General features: G+C 41.2%; 1 protein-coding gene across 2 annotated transcripts in view; it reads right to left on the bottom strand.

Moving 5' to 3' along the window:
* Positions 1-6197, bottom strand: part of LOC149806041 (polycomb protein suz12-B-like) — a 54396-nt gene extending 48199 nt beyond the window's left edge. For both annotated transcript variants that reach the window (XM_089950903.1, XM_089950902.1), the window contains exon 1: positions 6012-6197. In XM_089950903.1, coding sequence (XP_089807029.1) covers positions 6012-6111 — 100 coding nt within the window. In that variant the 5' untranslated portion in view covers positions 6112-6197. The remainder of the gene's footprint in view (positions 1-6011) is intronic.
* Between the last annotated feature and the right edge of the window lie 14289 nt (positions 6198-20486).

Genomic DNA, 20486 nt, shown 5'->3' on the forward strand with positions numbered 1-20486 from the left:
AGTTAATGCCAACAGCAACAGTTGACTAAGAAACCTGGGTAAGCCAGATGTTTTCTGCAGAAATTTCTTCTAATCCTGACTGCATATGTCACAAAAACAATTGTATAAAGATTTCTCATGGTTTTGTGTCTACATTCATATTTGATGCAACATCAGCAGTCTGCCCAATATGAGAGAACACTTTGAAGGAATAAATATTTGTATTTTAACTTATCAATTACATTTAAAGCATAATCCTTGTATGTATCTGACTTTCAGATCCTAACCTAGCCTCAAGTCAGTTTAAGAGCTTGCAAACTCTAAACAATCGGCTAGTCAAAGATTGTTTTAATACATGTCGCCGATTTTAAGGCAGGTAGGTGTAAATTGTTAGTGATATAAGACGCATTTCTTTCACAGGTATGTTTGATATTTTTGGCATTCATTTCTAATGATTATCTCACCAGAAGGCCTCTGTTTAAAAACATGATCGATGTGATGAAAATGTAGTACCAACAAGCAGTGTTTACAACCGATTATTTACGCAACAAGAACAGGAGACATACATACTTACAACATGGTAAACAATTAAATGGACAAAGACAATTGTACACAATCTCAAAAGTCCACCTGTCAAGTATTTTTAGGCATGTCACTGATTTCAAGGCGAAATGGACAAAATAAGTGTTCACAAATCCTTCATTCTAATTAAATCATTACCAACAGTCAAGTTTCATTATATTCATGTAGTGGAAGAAATGAGTATGTTATGTTATCTAAGTATAAAAAAGGGAAATTTGAATTTCTGCAGGGATTAATAAACCTCATAAAAGTCAGCATAATCAGGGTATGCTGAGTGGAAAATTAAACTTCTTGCTCTTCTAACCCTTTATCATATACATATCTGCATGTACTATTTACATATATATTTGTTATGTCTTTATTTATCAGCATAAGATTTTAAGATGCCACCAAAGACAAAAATCAAAACTGAAGTTAATATAATTATAATACAATTTCCTGAAAACATTCCATCTGTTACTTTTTCTTTTGTTTTTATACTCATGTAGGGATATTATTGGTAGGGCAAACTAGAAATTTCCAAGGGCCAGCTCAATTTTCCAGTCAGCTTGCGCTGGGGGTCAGATTAAGTAAATAAACAAATCTTCTTGTCAAAACTGGGAGAAAAAACTTCAGCAGGCACGATCATGGCCATATATCAAGCAACAGTGTGGGAAAATGCTCTGGCCTTCGTTAGAGGTATGATACTAAGCCAAATTTTGGATATGCATACAAAGTCGAATACCTGAGCTAAACATCGGTACCAAATTTATTATGTTACACAAAAATTTAACTTGAAATATCAGTGTTGATTCCTAAATAGGTCATGTGAAAAAGGAGAGAAATGTTCTCCCTTGTATTATTTTATCATCATCATCATCATCCGTCGCGTAGTCTGATATACCGTTAAGGCAGCACACAAGACCTAACAAACAGCTTCCTCCATTCCTCTCGATTTCCCATCTTTCTCAGTTAGTCGCTCAATGTCAAGCTTGTTCACTCTCGAATGTGTTCTTCCCACCTCTTTCTTTGCCTGCCTTTCTTCTTCCTTGTACAGAGTCTTGCATGATATTCTTGTGAAGTCCTGATGATTGTGAGACATGCCCATACCAATGCAGTTTACGTTTTTTCACTGTGATCAGGAGGTCTTCGTGAGCCCCAATGGCTTGTCTGATCCTTTGCCGTATTTCTTCATCGGTGACATGGTCTTTGTATGTGACACCAAGGATCTTTCCGAAACATTTCATCTCTGTGGCCTGTATCCTTTTCTCTAAGACAGCTGTTATGGTCCATGATTCGCAGATGTAGAGAAATATGGAGATCACCAGCGAGTGCATCTTGACTTTAAAACTGAGTGCGATGTTCTTGTCGATCCAGATGGGCTTCAGTTTTGTCAGCGCTGCTGTTGTCTGTGCAATCCTGAAGAGTACTTCAGGCTACGATCCTTATTTGTAACAGTTGCCTGCAAATACTTGAAGTTGTGGACTGTTTCTAGCTTCGTACCTTGAACCCTGATGTCAGTGCTGATGCCCTCGGTGTTGTCTTCTCTGCACTGATTTCCATGCTGTAGGCTGCAGAGGTTTTGTTGAGGCTCTCTACTAAGCTAGCTAATTCTTGCTTATTTCCTGCTAGGCCATCAATGTCATCTGCAAAACATAAGTTGGTGACTGTTCTACCTCCGATGCTGACTGTCCCATCATGCTTTTCAAGTACGTCAGCCATGGTTCTCTCCAGAAAGATATTAAAAAGTGTGGGAGAGAGCAGACAGCCTTGTCCAACTCCGACTCGTTCTGAACCAGTCCCCTATGCTACCGTTGAAATATACTGCACTGGTGGCCTTGTCATAGAGATGCTCTATTACTGTGATGAGGTTGATAGTGATGTTGTACAGTCTCATGGTCACCCAAAGGCTGCATGCCCTACCCTGTCAAATGCCTTCTTGAAATCCACGAAAACATGGTACAGATCTTGCTGGTGTTGGAGATACTTCTCAAACAATATCCTGAGGTTGAAGATCTGCTCTGTTGTGCTGCGCCCTGCTCTGAAACCTGCCTGCTTCTTGGCAATGATCTTTCAAGCCTGTGGCTTTAGTCTGTTCAGCAGTATCCTCAACATGACTTTGCTTGGATGGCTTATGAGACTGATTGTACAGTGGTTATGACACTGTTGCAAGTTGCCTTTCTTGGGGAGGGTGATGATCAGTGATTGAGTCCATGCTGATGGCCATATTCCTGTCTGCCAGATCTTGTTGCAGATGTTTGTAAATGCGCTAATCATTGCTTGATTTTTTAAAATACTACATGTATTACTGATAGTTAAATTGTAATCAATGATACGAGCTCAGTGCTAAAAAAATCAAATAGCCTGACACCCAGGTCCCCTCTCATTTTAGATCGGGCCCGTACTGTATTCTAAGTAAGGAACCTGTTGCGCTTGTCGAATTTTTTAAAAATTGCCTGAGGAAACTTTGATTGCATTGATGAATGTATGTGTGATTGGATTTTTAATGTACCTTTAACAATTTTTCAATGTGTAAATGTAGTTTCAACATGTTGACATACCTGCCATAACACAACACAGTCTAAATCAGGTCACACTGTCCTAAGTGAAATTGAGATCTGATTTTAATCTATTTGCAATTTTATTTCCTGATTGGCAACAAAATATATTATCTGGCGATTTTTTTGGCTGCTAAAAATTGTACATACAGTCTTGGGTTTGGAATGGAGAAATTCAAAGGTACCATGGCAGGAAGTTGCAAACCTGGATATAAAATTGCACTGGAACCTATTGTTATATAAACAAATCCTTCGTTCATATTGTCAAACCACTCTAACACAGTGTGGCTATATCTTAATCCACTTATGCTACCTTACTGCTTCAACTGACCACCTCTGAAGGCAGGAATAAGAATGACTACAATTGACAAGACGATGGAAATAATTTTTTCTTTTTGAAATATGTACTAGAAAAAAATAGTTTTGCTGAAACTTCAAAGAAAACTGATTGCCATTATATCACGAATCGTTCTGTAAATATACTAAGCAAATGGAAAAAAAATCTATCTTAATGTTCTACAATTATTTGATGTTGCCACAGCAATAACAAACGGACATTTGTTTGGTCCGTTAAAGAGGGCATTTAGTGGCACCTTCAACACATACCTTCGCCAAAGCAAGCTGAAGACCTTTGATTAAAGGAAGTCATCAACAAACTGAAATAAAAGCATTTTTTCTTTTTCCATAATGATTAGATTATATTTATTGTGCCATGAAAGTTTCCTGTTTGCAACAAAAAAGTTCATGCTTATGATCGCTACCAATCGTGGTGTAAAACCCAAACTACTGTTCCAATTTTTTGAAACAATAGATATCTGGCCATCAAATTAAAGAAAGGTGGAAATCTTGCAACAATGTTTCCTAAACTTCTTAATTTGTTCACGTTTTCATTTCCCTATGAATAGCCTCATTCCCTTGTTAGCCTTAGCATCATGGTAGTTGTCTGGCTGACAAAAATCTAGGTCAATTTAAGTACACGTACATGTAACATATAAACAGCTATACAGCCACGTGCTTCTAGGATAATGAATATCAGTGTGAATTGTTTCATGAAACACGTTTGTTGTCAAAGTGATATAGATCAAACAAGGACTACCATTTTTTTCTAAACATATGTTAGTTGTATTTTCTAATGGTATTTGACTGAAATAAATTTTCTAACATATTATCAAATACTTGAATTTATGGATTTTTCAATATACAAGTGTATTTCAGACTAGCTGTCTTCATTTAATCAAAATTTCCATTTTTTTCTTCTCTCTCTCTGTATGTTCTAGTCACCGACAGGTCACATAAAAAATTCCACCTGTATACAAAATTTCAATTATTTTCAGCCCCCCCCCCCCGCCCTTAAGCATCCATGCATGTCGACAATATTACCTTTGTCCCGAGGGTGTCGAGATCAAGAGATTGTGCTGTATTATGAAAATGGTTACAGTTTTTGAAAATTGGCAACAAAATATTGAGGTTGGCGATTTTTGGGGTGACAACTTTTTTAAAGCCAGCACTAACCTTGCAAGTGAGATGTCTTTGAATGCTGCAGTGGGTGAGCCCTTTGCACTAATTTGCATATGTAGGATCAGGAAGTGGAACAACTCATCATAGGCAAATCAATGAGATGCTAGATGCGTGTATAAAAGTTATTACATATTTTTGCCTGAATGAGAATGTTTAAACCATATGTATTATATTTTTGACAAATCTGTGAACAGTGACAGTGTTTCTTTGAAGTTGGATTTTACTGCAAATAAAGAATGCAAAGGATGATCATTTCATTTGTGAGATTAGTGTTCAAGTGCAATTCATTTTTTAAGCAGATTTTGGAAGCATTAACTAGCAGAAGAGCCCAAAAATAAACATTTCAGAACTCTTGGTCGACAAAGTTTTACTTTGTGAAGCAAGCCAGGGGGTAGGGAATATGAATTCTTTGCTCATACTGCAAACAACACATCGACATATGTCAGCTTGGTTCTGACTAGGATTCACTCAGAGAATCCAGCAGAAAAGTTTGAAAACTAGGACCACCCAGTCCCAAGTGAGTGCAGTGTCAAACATTAATGACACTTGCATTACCTTCAAATCCCTTTGAAATCTATTGAATTTATATCTGAATTGTAGCTATTGCAATGTTGTGTGATAATATTAAAAAGGGACATTTTGGGCATGTGGAAATTATAGTCTGGGGTTGTGGGATTTCAGTTAGGGCTTGCGAGTTTATTTAAGTCACCAGCCCAGAGCCTATGTCTAAATACAAATTTCTGGAGCCCCTGTGATCAAGCCAACATACCCAGATGTGTCAACAACTGCATTCTTTAAAAAAAAAAGGCAATAAAAAGCCCTACAAGACTCTTCTGACAGTACACAACATGTGTCATGACAAACACTTTATAGGTTAAATGTGGTTTTGGGGTAGGTACGTCATGACAAGCACTTTACAGGGTAAATGCGGTTTAAGGGTAGGTACATCAAATCTAACTATACATACATCTCACTTGTCAGCTCTTTGTTCGAATAGAGATTTAAAATTCGGGTACCATTTAATTTGACCCTGCTTATGCATCGACTTCATTTATTACTGGACAAGTTAAGAATGATGAAAATGGGCCATCTTTCCATATAACAGAGCTTTCTATTTTTTAAAAATGATAATGTCTATGTGTGGTTTTCAATGGGTTTAACTTCCTCTAATCTGTTAATTATTGACAGACTACTAAGTCTAGGATGAGTGTTTAGGTATGGTGTGTTTTTCTTGCTTTGATTTATAAATACTTATTTATCTAAACAAACAAACAAAAAGAAACAACGATAATCTGACAAACTGTAACTTCCAATCAAAAATCATTATCTGCTATCGAAATTCGCGGGATCTGTCTTGTCTTCTGGTATTTGTTTCCAAATTAAACTCCTCCTTACTCTCGAACGCCTGCAGAAAAGATTCTCGATCCGCTTCAATACTCTCATTTTCATCGCCCTCCTCGATCTTCTGTTCTCTCTCTCTCTTCTTGGATCTCATGCTGCAACGATCAACATTTCACCCTCACTCTGCCTTTCGCGCGAACCCACCATACAAAGCAATCGAAACCGAGGCTCATTTCCTCTCCGCACCTACGTTCTAATCCGAACCAGGCTGTTTTTATACATGAAAAACCCGGATAATAGTAGGCTGTCGTCCGCGGAAACTAATGTCTTTCGTGCTTTTGATGATGATGATAACACGTCATTCAACTCCTGTTTTGAGAGTTACCTGTTTCACAGCAGATGGGTATACCCAATGACAATAATAATAAAAAAGTTTGATCAATAATATTAGGCAATATTCTCATGTTTCGGTTCTTCAGTAATAATATTTGACACGTTATAATGTTATAAATATATTGCGAGGGAACACTCAAGTTTATTTATTCTAAATTAAGTCACTAGACCTATTTGTAATGGTCTAGAGAAACTGTGTTCTCAAAAGGATATTTAGTGACCTATGATGACAGCAAAGCTGGATCACTTCAAATAGAACAAAACTTTACACGCTCATTTTCAATGCATTTCTATCAACTACAATAAAGTCTCTGTTGTGTGATGAAGTTCGCAAGGCTACTGAGATGTACAAAGCCTCAGATACATTAAGTAGAATACTTTGAGCTGTAGGAATAAAACATCCAGTCCTACATCCATTCCTAAATCGTGTTATTCAAGTAGTTTCATTATGGGCGTTTTAAACCAGACCCAACAGTTATACGCCTTCTATACTCTATAACTTTCCCTTAAATCACACGCGAGTATATGATTTAGGCAAGTAAACAATAACCATTGGTGAGCCTTGACCAATGTGCGCACATGTCACCTTACTACATGAAATAGAGCTTTGAAAGCCCTATAAATGATGTTATAAAAGTGACCCCAGAACCGGAACGGTACCTGCATGGAAAAAGACACAAAAAGGAATATACAAGATGTCTGGACCAATCGGGTATACAGGAGAATGATTGGGTTTAAATAATCCACTGCCCCCATGGTTCATCAATATAACGGAACGCTTGAAGCAGTTTAAAATAAAAAATAAAAAGTTGACGTTAACAAGGGTAACGAAAAATTTCTAGAATTTATGCAAGTAGTAGAACGATTCAGAAAACGACCTCGCACACATCAATGCGAACCTGAATCATCATACAAGCCTAAACCCAAGTACTGACCATCAAACGTACTTCAAAAACATTATACGAAAGTAGTGAATGGGGCCACTTTACGTACAATGGGAATTAGCATTAAAAAACACCCTGGGCCACTTTACGTACAATGGAAATTTAACATGGAGAAAAATCATATACCACTTTACGTACAAGGGGAATTAACATGGGAATAAATTGTGGGTCATTTTACGTACAAGGGGAATTGAACATGGGATTTTTTTTTTTAAATTTAAAAAAAGGGTAGGCAATTGAAAAGTCATTCTCTTTTCGAGAAATATGCGTGGCCCTGAAAAGGGCCTTTGGGTTTATGTTAATGTATCCATTAACATAAAGGGCACCACATTGGTCTTCTTCTTGTCCTTAGGCTACGTCTCACTGTTGGCCCGTAAATCAACACTCTTTTCAGGCATCCTTGTCTTTCTACGTAGATCCTACGTATCCACAGACTGGTGTTTGTCCTGTGGACAACGGTCCACTTGGAGCGGACATACATGAGCATGTCCGTCCTAAACATCATGGAAGACACAAGGGTGGATGATTCGACTGTGGTCCACATCTTGAAGCGACGAGAACAGGTGAATCAATGCAGTGAACTGCGCTTATTTATAGGCAGAGGAAGGATTGAAACGGATTGAGTTCATTCACCAATCCAACCACGCGTTACAAAATTCAGCCAGCCAGCATCCAATCCGAAGAGAGCAGTCTGTTACGTCACGTAGTCTATATAAGTAGTTAATAGGGTCACCCTAGCCTCAATGGGAATTATCATTACAGAGACCCCTGGGTCACTCTAGCCTCAATGGAAATTTAACATGGAGAAAAATCGTGGGTCACTCTAGGCTCAAGGGGAATTTAACATGGGAAAAAGTCTTGGGTCACTCTAGCCTCAAGGGAAATTGAACATGGGATTTTTTTTTTAAAAAAAAATAAAAAAAAATTTTTAAAAAAAAAAAAAAAGGGGGTAGGCAATTGAAAGGCTATCTCTTTTCGAGAAATATGGCTGGCCCTGAAAAGGGCCTTTGGGTTTTCTTCTTCTTCTGCTTCTAATTTCTTCTTTTTCTCCACCAAGTTCTTATTTTATCTCTTACACTCTTTCTCTTCTTCTCTTTCTTTTTTTTTCTCCTGCTCTTCTTTCTTCCTCTTCTCATTTTCTTCTTCTTTTTCAATTTTTTCGTTCCATTTGCTTATTCTTATTCTTTCCTCTTCATCCTCCTTCTCCTCCTTTATCTCTTTCATGACACCACTAATCTTGTCCTTTACCTTTTTTAAGTTATTAATTTCCATCTTTACACGATGGGGACTATAGGAATAATGGTCTTCAACGAGTCTTATTAACATCTGCTCCATCATTCCTAAGTTGTCTAAAACGTCTTGCAATGTTTGTATTTTGTCCATTTGGTTAGAAGCCATCTTCTTTGTAGAATGGTTTGAACGACGAATACTGTGGGTTCTTATAGTGAAAGCGCGGACGTGAAGGAAAACATCCCCCTAAAACATAAAATTGATCTTACGTAGATCATGACCAAAGAAACAACAACGCGCGGACGTGAAGGAAAACATCCCCTACTTTTCTCATTTCATATAATCAAACCCAAACTATACTCTCCACATACGCTAAGAAACAATAAAGAAACCCATAATCTACTATTCACACAAACTTCCTTGAACATTTACAAACCAAAACACACAAACTCATACACTCTCACTATCAATAAAGAGTTAGTGTTTATATTCACACTACTCTACCTACAAAAGGGCTGTTTTTTTTTTGGAACTTCATGGACACCTGGTTAATGGTGGCACCTTCCAGGCCTGGCGCCACATACACATCTTGTCCCCCAGTTACTTTTTACCTTTTTGGGGGAGAGAGCAGAGGCAGGATATGTGGCTTCAGAATCCCAATTTTCGGTTTCTGGGATTCTAAAATTTTTTCTTCTTCTCTCCTTTTCCTCCTCCTCTTCTTTGTATCTTCTCTCCTCCTCTTTGTATCTTCTTTCCTCTTCTTCTTTATATCTTCTCTCCTCCTCTTCTTTTATCCTTCCCTCTTCCACAATGGCTTCCGCAGCCAGTTCATTTAATATGCGCCTGGCATATTCCAGATGCACATGAATTTCCAACAGTTTCTCCAGTCTCGTGTTCATTTTTGGTGTTGATCAATCAACAAGGGTAGCTAAACTGCCGAACGAGTTTCAATTTATAGTGAAAGCGCGGACGTGAAGGAAAACATCCCCTAAAAACATAAAACTGATCTTACCTAGATCATGACCCAAAACAACAACGCGCGGACCTAAAAGAAACACTCACTCTCTTTTTATGCCACCCATCACTATTTTAAATTTTTTTATAATTTTATAAATCACTTCAATAGACTATTTACATACGCAAAGCAATCCAATCTAACTCCAAATATACACCTCAAACATAAAAAAAAACCTAACATCATATTAATCTACTATCCACACCAACGTACGTGAGCACTTACAAACACACAAACACATACACTCTCACTATCAATAAAGAGTTAGTGTTTATATTCACACTACTCTACCTACACACATTGGCAAATTGATCGTTATTTCTTTTCTAGAGTATTGGGGTAACCCTGAAAAGGGCTGTTTTTTTTTGTTTGCTATGGCATTCTTTTTTAGTTTCTAAGAATGCGATGTCCTCTGAGGATTGACTTTCTGACGATAGGTCTGCTTCTTCGGAAAGAGAAGAAGAACTCTTTGGTGTCGATACGGCAATCGACAAAGCCTCTCTCAGGTTCAGGTTGCTGCTGCTGTTGTTGTTGCTGTTGTTGCTGCTGTTGCTGCTGTCTCTGAAGTCTGTACTTCTCTGTCCATTCTTCTTTTTCCCTGTTCATTTCTTCTCTGAAGAGTTCTTCTATCAGGTCTTCAGTGATTTTTAACATTCTCACATTCTCTATTTCTTCTGGCTTCGGTATCAGACTGTGTCTGACCCTATGCAAATTCACGTAGGCTTCGTTGAGCTTAGCTAGTTTGGAGCACATCTTCTTAGGAGGATGAGTCGACAATGGATGGTTAGACTGGAAACAACCCCGGTTCTTAAAGTCAAAGCGCGGACGTGAAGGAAAACATCCCCACACGGTTTTCGAGCCGCAACGTTCAAATAGTGTTATGGGAGGGATAGAGAGAAGTCAAAGAGCATCAATCCAACATTCTTATAGCTAAACAAAAGACAAAGGCATTTTTTTCAAAACACAACATTTTTTATTCAAAAATCACTTAACACTAAACAACAACTCTAACATTTTTAACAATAATCCAACAATATAACATCAAACAATCGTTTCAAATCACAAACATTTTTTTCTCAATTGACAATCTACTTTAAACAGGGCTGACAACGTTGTGAATGAAATTGTGATTTCCACTGTTGGAAATCATTAGGCCATTGATGGACACTACGTTTCCTAGCTTGAGACAAAAGATAAGCATAATGGTCACAGAACCATCGATCTACTTTCACATCGTTTCTAGCAGAAGAACGAGGATCAAAATGAGTCACTAAATGTTCTAAGGAATAGCCCAGGCTGCGATGATGCAGAAAATACACACAGTACTGTCCACACACCAAGGAATCTGTGCCTTGTAATTTCACGTTATTGAATCGGGTGGTTTGAGCATTTCTTCTCATAAAGTCAATGATATCGTCTTCCAAAGGGGGCAATCCGTACGAATCGAAATATTCCACACATCCTTCTTGAGGAAAGTAGACGGCTACCCAGTGGGTTCCTGGGAGATGACTGTCGTCCGTGTTGATCACGTAAGCTTGATGGTCTTTAGGTTTGCGATGAGGGAGTTCATCTTTAGCACAGACGACAGGATTCCAAGAAGCCGTATACGAACTGTGGTTCAAAAGGTAATAAAGTTCCCAGGTATCCATTGATTTGTGTGTGTTTTTTTCTTCTTCACAGGTAATAATAAGTCGTCAATTCGATCCTGACTTTTTGCTTGACAATGTCTGACGAATAAACGGTTATTCGTTCTGTTTCCTCACTCTGATTCAGGAGAGCTTCGATACGATGGATCTCTTGAGTGGTTAATGGTGGACAAGAATGTTCACGCAAGTCTTTATACCACTGGTGCAACACGTCTTTGTTCGAGATGAGACTCCAGGCTTCGTCCAGATACTCGTCCAATTTTTCTTCTTGACTTAACATTAGGCATTTATCGTGTTGAATTTGACTGGGATGAGCGTTTTGACATCCATAACAATTTTTCTTGATCAATTCCGTTATTTTCTCGACCAAGTGTTTGGCAAAACAGGAGTCTAAATGGGCTTCTTGTTCTGGCCATCTCGACTTCATCATGATCACTTCTTCTTCCACAGTCTCCTCACATTTCATGTCCAAAGTTTCTCCACTAGGTAAAGAGGGATAACAGTCTTCCATGGCTTCTAGTAATCTAGAATAACTTCTCTCAAACTGTTGATTTCTATGGTATTATCGAATTCTGCATACAGGATGACGTTCACAGTTTCATCAGGGTCTCAGTCTTTAAACTGAATTTCCACACGAATCTGGCCGGATTTTATAGGGTGGAAATGTCCCTCGTCGCTGCCTTGGTCTGGAGTGAAATCGAAAGCCCACAAAGCATAGCCTCCTGCATAATCCTCGTACGTAATACCGTGACTTGTATTGGTTCCTAACTGTCCGGTGGCTTCGTACAAGGACAAGTACGATCTCAAGTAATTCTTCTTGGTAAAGTCAGGTTCAAACGGTCGGGTACACAAGGTTTTGCCATCGCGACTGACTTCGATTTTGGACACGCCAAAGTGTTGAAAGTAGAAAGGATTTTTTTCGGCAGCTCCGTTGAAGGCTGTATTCTCGACGATACCAACGATCAAACGTTTGGGTAGCTGTCCTTGGAACAGATGATCTTCGATCATGGATCGCTGTCCCTTGGGAATGGTGAAGGTTTTCACTTCCACGCGTCGTATGGGATACTTGGCGGTCGTTCTGCTCAACGTCTGACTGATGTCGTTTCCCACTTTAGGTAACACTTCCACACGGCGTACGTAGAGTCTGGCTTCTTGGATTTTGGTTTTGTAACCGTCACTATCAGCCATTAAATGGAAAGCGGTACTGCTACGATTCAGTCTCAGGCGGACATCCACCCCGTTCAGCAAATACTTTTCTTGCAACCACATGTCCAAATGCAAACGATCCATCAGTTCTAAACTTTTGTTGTCTCCTTTGATTCTGTCTCTTCGTTCTACAAATCCCGCATTGTGTTCTTTGGTTGTATCAATTTCGGTTTCTTCAAACTGGCCTGCATCGTCAGCTTCCCATACCACACAGGCATTGAGATGAGTGTTCTTGGCGTCTATTCCGTACGTCAAGAGATTTTCCAGGTAGGCACGATAAGGGTAAGTATCCATGCTGCTACTGACTAGTTTGTTATTCAAGTACAAGTCCACTCCGCTAAACAAGGAATGCATGAAATTGTTGACGGGAGCTACTACTTCAGTGTCTATAGGACCTCCAGTCTTATCTACAACTTTGACTTTCAGGTACAAGTAACTGCTATTCACATCGATGTAATCTTCGGGCTGTCCCTTGATTTCAAACTCGATGGGAGCGGAATCGGTCAGTGAGGAGACGGGGTGAAATTCCACCCATTGGGATTCTTGCATCGTCATCATGGTGGGGGGCATGGCAAACAGATCCAGTTCCGTCTTGGAACAGGCGCAAGATTCTCGGTGCATCATTTTTTGTTATTTCTCAATAATCGAAAACGTCTAAGTCTCGAACGGTTCTTCTTTTCTTGGCCTTTCTAGCTTGAAGTCTGGTGAAAGGGTGTTTTCTTCGTCGTCTCTTTCTGCCTTGTCCTTGCTGAATGCCTGACTCGGTAGCGTGCAGGGCATTTATAGGTGTGTCTCGTCGGCCCAAAATGTCTGCCCGTTTGCAGCAAGACAGTTTTGCCTGCCCTCATGAAGGCTTCTTTAGGGTTTTGTTTGTCGATGATGAAATTTTGGAGAAATTCTTTGCCTTGCGTCAGTGCCGCATCTTTCAAGGCGTGCAATCCGCGTGTCACCATCGGTTTCAACACCGGGGCCACCGAACGAAAGGCCGATTTTAACATATCTCCTAAACCGTGTCCTCGCTGTCGAGCAACCCCTCGGTACACTGGATACATGACTTAAGAGTCGTGAGAAAACCGTTTTCGAAAATGGAGTTTCACCGTGACTTCTCCTTTGGTGAATGAAATATTTTGTCCCAAATCTCCTTTTATAGCAATGTTGACCGTGTCCAAATACGACTTGCTGACCGGCAAATAGTGAGGATGGGCAAATTCGCGGTGGACGTGGTAAGTGTTTCCACCTTCCTCGTCAGCGTTCGTGGCAGAATCTACTTTGAAAGGAATGACACGCAGTAACGGTACGGAGGTGTGTCCCACCACGTTGTACTCCACCACATCGGAATACACAAACATCAAATTCAGTCCTTGGTTCAGTTCTACCGGGGCACGAAATAACTTGCTAAAAGACTCGTTGTCGTAAACGATGGGTAATTCGTTTTTCTTGAGCATGGCCATTCTCATGTTCATGTCTCCGCCCAACATGTCAAACAATTCAGGACAAAATAAAATGGACATGATTTTACTTCGTTCAAATTTCATCGAGAAGCTGCTTTGTGGTACTCCATGGTGACACTTTTGTTGACATGCTCCAAGGTTTTCAGAAACACGACATTAAACCTGGTGGCTATGGTGCTGACCAAATGTTGACCACTAAAATAATAGCCTGGGGGAATGAACAAGTGATAAGTGGTGTACTTTTGTGTACGGGTTTTCTTGTCATATTTGACATTGCTATCCATCCACTGTTGCATTTGCTCGTCATGAACTTCCACATCAAAAAAATTTTGATTGGGAAGGACATTGAGGACTTGGGTCGGGTGAATGATTTCCACTAAAGCCACTTCCCAATGGGCTTCGTGATCTAAGGGGATGGCCTGAGGTAATTTGGCCGTGTAAGAGCACAACGTGTTGTGGGGAAACACCTCCATGGAACTGTCACTGGGTAAGGTTAAGTAAAATTGGTTTTGGTGACTCATAATTCCAGAGTTCTGTGGCTCTCCGAGGGGTTAGTGGACGTCAGAGGCGTGTCTCCGCCCAAAATGGGGTTCTGGTTGTTGTTGGAGTGGTGACTGACACTGGCACTGGACACAAGGTTCCCGTTGGAAGAGAATTTCAGGGAGGGATTGGGAAGCAGGTAACCGATGCAACTGCTCAATAAAATGGTCCACAATTGTTTGTCTCTTTGTTGCAAACTCAAATTGGCGATGGCTGCCCCGATGACACAATACACCACGAAGATTTGGCAGAAAAAGACGATTTGCGTTTTAGGCACACGTTCTCCACACCACACCCACAAGGGTTGTTTTTGTAAATCTTGCACAGAAGAACTATATGAAGGAGGAGTGGTCGACGTAGCTGCGTCTGCTGTGTGAAAGGGCATGATGGTCACTTCTTTTTATAGTCGATGACTTGCGAAGCGTCGATCCAAGAATCAAAACTGTGTGGATATCCTTTCCAACGTACTTTGACTTCTTTGACACGTCGTTTGCCCACTTTACGGGTTCTGCGTTCGAGAATGCTTTCGATGTCGTACACGTCGTCTTCTTTTTTGGTGACACGTTGTAACTCGGGCAAATAAAACGTTCCTTTGAGCACTTCTCCGTTCATGTCTTCCACTTTATAGACGGCAGGATGACGGCCATGCACTCGTCCAGTGACGCGAAACAATTCGGTCGTCCAGTTAGGTAAGTAACCTTTGTCAAAAGTGCGTTTGGTTTTGCCAATGCGCACCCAATCTCCTACGGTCAACTCTCCACTTTTCTTGGGGACAGCCCTCGTCGGGGACGTACCAAACAGGCGCTCAAACACCAACACTTCGTTCTCGGGAGTCACGTCTTGCGGGGCACGTCCGATGCTTCGATGGTAAGATTGGTTGTACGCTTGCACCAGGTGCGGTAAGATGTCGATGTACTTCAGAGTGTGGTGATGCGTAAAATATTTCCACATGCGTTCTTTCAAAGTGCGTTGAAAACGTTCCACGATGCTGGCTTTGGTTTCGGGATTCTCGGTGGTAAAAAAAATTAATGTCACGTTTCTTTAATTCTTTTTGGAAAGCTTGGTTCAGAAATTCGGTGCCTTTGTCCGTTTGCCATCGAAGAGGGTGACGACCGCTTTGTTTCAACACCCGTTGCAGGGCTCGCACTAACTCGCTGCTCGATTTGGAAGTCAAGGGCACGACCCAGGCAAATTTGGAAAAGACGTCGATGACACAAAACAAATATTTGTAGCCACGATTGTAGCTGGCCAAATGAGAGACATCGGCTAAATCGGCTTGCCATTGATGATCGATGCCTTCCACTCGGGTGCGACTTCTGGCAAACTTGCGTCGAATGGGTTTGTGTAAAGTGTAGGTAGCTTGTTCTTGTAACCATCGTTGCACTTGAGGTAAACGGAGAATTTTCAGTCGAGTTTTGGCAGCACGATACAATTTTTGAACTCCTGCGTAAGCTGCAGGATGCGAGGGATCGTGTTAAATGCTGGCTAAGACTTTTTCCATTTTTTTGTGTTGGTTGCTGTGTTAATAAGGCACCCACTCTTGGAGGATGCTACTCTTTATCTCTTGGGGTATTTTCTTGGATTGCAACGCCTTGCGTGTGCGACCGGCAATAGGTGTTGAATAGGATTATGTCTGAGCGGGGGATATCGGTTCTTGTTTCACTTCTGTCTTCACTTCTGTCTTCACTTTCTTTTTCTCTTGTGATGAAGAAGGGGTGGCCATCATCTTTTTAATCCATCCAATTCTGGAGGTAGGTGGTGTTGTTAACTTGCGTACTTTTTCTGGTGGAGTTTGAAACCCTTCTTCTTCTTCTTTTTCTGTCTTGGTCACTGGTAGTGGTGGTACTGGTACTGGTGATGGTGCTGGACTTTTCATGAAGGTCTTAAAATCTTTCAGCGTGGGTAGAGCTGTTTCGTCTAAAGCTTTCTGGTGAAAGAGTTGCAGTCGTTGCAAGAGTTGACCGTACTTTTGCGATTTTTCTGTTTCGGACAAATCTTGGCGATCCATCAAGTACTGCAATTCGTGTTGTAATTGGGACATCTCGCTCAAATTGGGATTGGGAGGTAAATGCGGGGTGCGTTGTTCTTGCCACCGATGGTATTCTATCCATCGTTTGTAAGGCACTAAAGCTAGTTTTCGTCCTTCCATGGGGTTGTCAGGGGTCGAGATCCTGGGACTTCCGAGGGCCTTTTTATCTTGCTCCCACCAGTCCTCCCAACATAGTTCCCAAGACTCCTTTCAGTATGGGACCTAACAAGAGGGGTAAAATGCCTCCACGTTGGACCAACATCTTCTTTTTTTGACGAATGGGAATTTTCTTTTGAACCATTTGGCGAAGAACGTGACGATGTTTGCCTAAGCATTGTTTCTGGTGTTTGGACAAAGGGATCGTGCCTTTCAAAACGTTCAAACAACATTCGCACACGGTATCGATGACCTCTTTGGAGGCCGATTGAATGAGTTTTTTTTTCGTAGAGGTGGAGAAGCTTTGGACAGGATAGATAACAGGTCCCCATGTTTGACTAAACGTGGTGGTAGTCCTTTTCTTTTCTTTCCTTGGCGTTTTCTGGAGGGTGACATCTTTGAGTCTTCAGGAGCACCAAAACAAAAACACTGATACCCCCGACTTGGTCACAGGTCTTTTTTATACTGGAACGCGTCGCCACTAATTGTCTTTACGTCGTATCAGTTTGAGGACAGGCATGACACGTCGTGCAGTGGTACGCAACGGACTAAATCGAGCCAGTTCTTGCTTGGACAAATCCAGTAAACTTTGTAACATGCCCGATCTTTCATGGACTTTGATTTTGGGAGAAGGTACTTTGTGAGCAGCAGCCACTGCCACTAAATTGGAGGGTCCTGCCACTGGGGAAGTTCTTTTGGGGGTCATCAACGGAGAAGTTCTTGGTGTGATTAACGTCTCCAAGTACTCTTCAGTTCTGGGTGTCATTAACGGAGAAGTGGACAAACGTGAGGCTGCCGGAGACGCAGTCACCGCTGTGGCAGGTCGTGGTTTGCGAGTGTAAGTTTGCGTCCTGGCCGAAGTACCTTTCTTGCGACTAGTTTTCTTCTGTGGACTTTTCTTTTTCTGGGGACTTTTTTCTGTTTCTTTTTCTGGGGGCTTCTTTTCTTTTTCCGGGGTGGTGTCTGGTCAGAGGAGGGTCCTGCCACTGGAGAAGTTCTCCTTGGGGACCTGGTCTTTTTCTTCTTCTTGGGGATTCGTTGGACTTTTGTCTTGGGGATAACTTTGGGGGCATTAGGATCCCATCTTAAGAGAGAGCGAATGATGACCCCTCCTAGAGTACCGCTCCCTCCAGGTTTCAAAATGATTTGTTTTTTGGTTTGAGTGTCGATGCGGGGATCGGCCAGTTGGACCAAAGCGACTTTGTTTCGATCGAAAAAGCGTTTGGTTTGATGGAGTAATTGACGTGCCGTCACCGTGAACCATCGTAAGACTTCTTTGAGACTAGCTTCTAAGACACGAGCTCGTGTTTGTGGATATTTTTTCTCGACTGATGCCATACAAGGCACGAATCAATTTGACGGGAAGATGCGACTGAAGGGACGTCATATTCACACTGTGTGAGCCAGACGAAAAAGGGTCTGAGGTTTTTATAGATTTTTTTATGTGGAGTGAAATGAAGTCGAGGACGGAGACGTGTACAGGACAGGCCCTCCGTCTTGGCACCAGTGGTGAAACAAGTGGGTACGAAATCGCAAATCCTCGGGGGTCGTAGGTTTCAAATCGACGAGTAAATAGGCGTGTGGCGTTTGAGTGGCATCGTCGTACGCCTGAGTCAGCCAAGGCGTTCCTAACTGTTTGGCTAAGACTTGCACTTGCGATTTATCTCGAAGGCTTTTAAACAAGACCACGTAATGCGCATTGAGACTGATGGTGCGATGGGCTTTACTTTGTTGAAACAAATTTTGGGTGATGTAAACGACACTGGCATTACTGGCATTACGGTGATGCCCTTTGCGCGTGAACCACAGTTTAATTTCTTCTTCGTCTTCTCCTAACATGTCGTCAAAAATGACCAAATGGGTTTGACGGGAGTCAGAGACGATGCCATCGTCTTCTTTAGGAATGCCTTCCACAAACACGATGGAATCGCCTTGACTTTCTCGCAAGAGGCTGTACGCCGATTGCCACTCTTTGTAACACCACACGATCCGCTGATGGGACCGATCGATCAAATGATGTTTATGTTCGATCAAACGTTTGACGAATTCGGTTTTGCCTGAACCGCTAGGTCCAGCAATGAGCATGTTAAAGGGATGGCGAAGATACAAAGCCTCCCAACTGGCACGATCTAAGTGTTCGTCGATGACTTTGACAGGAAAGGAAGAGGGAGCAGAGACAGCAGAGGTAGCCATTGTGTGAGAAATGTCACTTGTGACACGAAAAAACAAACAAGACAAGAGTTTATATACTTTTTCAGAACACGTTTATTGAATGTTTTTTTTTTTCAAACATGAATACGAAAGAGAAAAATACATAAAAGCCAAAGGCTTAAGTACAAGGATAAAAGGCACATGATAACTATGAACGTGGAATAAAAACAAGTGTCTGTACAACATGTTTTGGGTAATGTTCTAACCAGTTCTATAGTAGGGGGTAAGGTCACACAAGTGTCCTCCCGAAAGGGTCTTTCAGGTCTGTCTACGACAGTCCTGTCCTGGGTGACGGGTTCTTCTGGCACCGTCACTAACACGGGTGGAAAAGTAACTTTTTTCCTTGAACAACTCTCGTGCATACTGGGCCACTTCTTGGGTCCAAGCCTCAAAACCCCATTCTTTCCAGGCACGGACATCTGTCCAATGGGGATGTAAGTCACAAGCTACACACACATCGTCATACACGTCTTGGGTAGCTAAAAGTTGACGAATCTTTTTTTCCCGCAGAGGTCGAGAAGTATCCAGATGAAAACGCAAGGCTTTGAGCAAAAGGAGTTTTTCGTGACCATTTAAGGCCATTGAGGTGGTAAGTACTGATCGTAAAGAGTCCACAAGGAATCGGCTGGTAAACGAAATCCCAGAAACCAAGTCACTAAGACACACACCACTTGTCGTCCCAAATTGAATGGATAAAATTCTTGTAATAATCGATGGTAATGATCCACGGTTTGAATATGGTCATTGAGTTCCTTCCACGGAATCTGTTCAATGACATGTGACATAAGCCGTGGCATGGCAGCCTGTTTTTATATTCTCTTTTTTTCGGATGCAATACACGTACTTTCTAGCCAGAGATCTTCGTACTCCAGTAGGGAATCTAAATCTTGCATACTGTAACCGAAACGTCAGAGTTCGTTTAGAAGTTTCGTCTTCCGCTAAGTAGATTCCACGTAACAAATGTTGGTAATCCTTTAACTTGTCTTCCTCAATGCGTTGCACTAGGTGAATGTCGAAGTAACCATAATTATGAACATGTCGATCATTAGCGACCTCAAAGTTTTGAACAATGTCTGACCATTGAAACAATTTCTGACGAATCAGTTCTCTTATACCATTCAGGTACCAGTGGTTAAAGATCTGATGACGTAACGGATGCAATTGTTCTTTACGTTTGACTTGTATTTTCACCAGCTCTCGGTAAATCCTTTCTCTCAACTCCTCAGGCAAGCCCAAAATGTTCTCTTGTAAAGTATCCATAAGTATATACACTGTTTTTGGAATCGTTGGGTGGTGGCCAATAGCCTCGTTTAACTTTGTGCCTAATGTAATATCCACTCATAATCAGTCTTCTTGTACTTTGGAACATAGCATAATTTAAAAACGGATGAATCACTTTGAGTTTGCGTTTCACTTGTATTTTGATCAGTTCTCGGTAAATGCGTTCTCTCAACTCCACAGGCAAAGCACAAATGTTCTCTTGTAAAGTATCCATGAACAGATGATGGTAAGAAGTTACATCAATGTCTCGGTCCCACTAAGGGTAAGTAATGACAATTCGGTGACCATCGAGCATGTTCAACGTAGGCCGAATCTTGCGGTTCCCAGTGGTGAAGTGACACACGCAACTGAAGCACTTGACTTTATCTCCTTCGCCCAAGTAGAAAAATCCGGCTCTGGCTAATTCTTCGGGGGTCGGTCCTCCCAG

The sequence above is a fragment of the Sinohyriopsis cumingii genome, chromosome 2, assembly GCF_028554795.1.
Source record: "Sinohyriopsis cumingii isolate HCF-2022 chromosome 2, ASM2855479v2, whole genome shotgun sequence".
Classification (NCBI taxonomy): Eukaryota; Metazoa; Mollusca; class Bivalvia; order Unionida; family Unionidae; genus Sinohyriopsis; species Sinohyriopsis cumingii.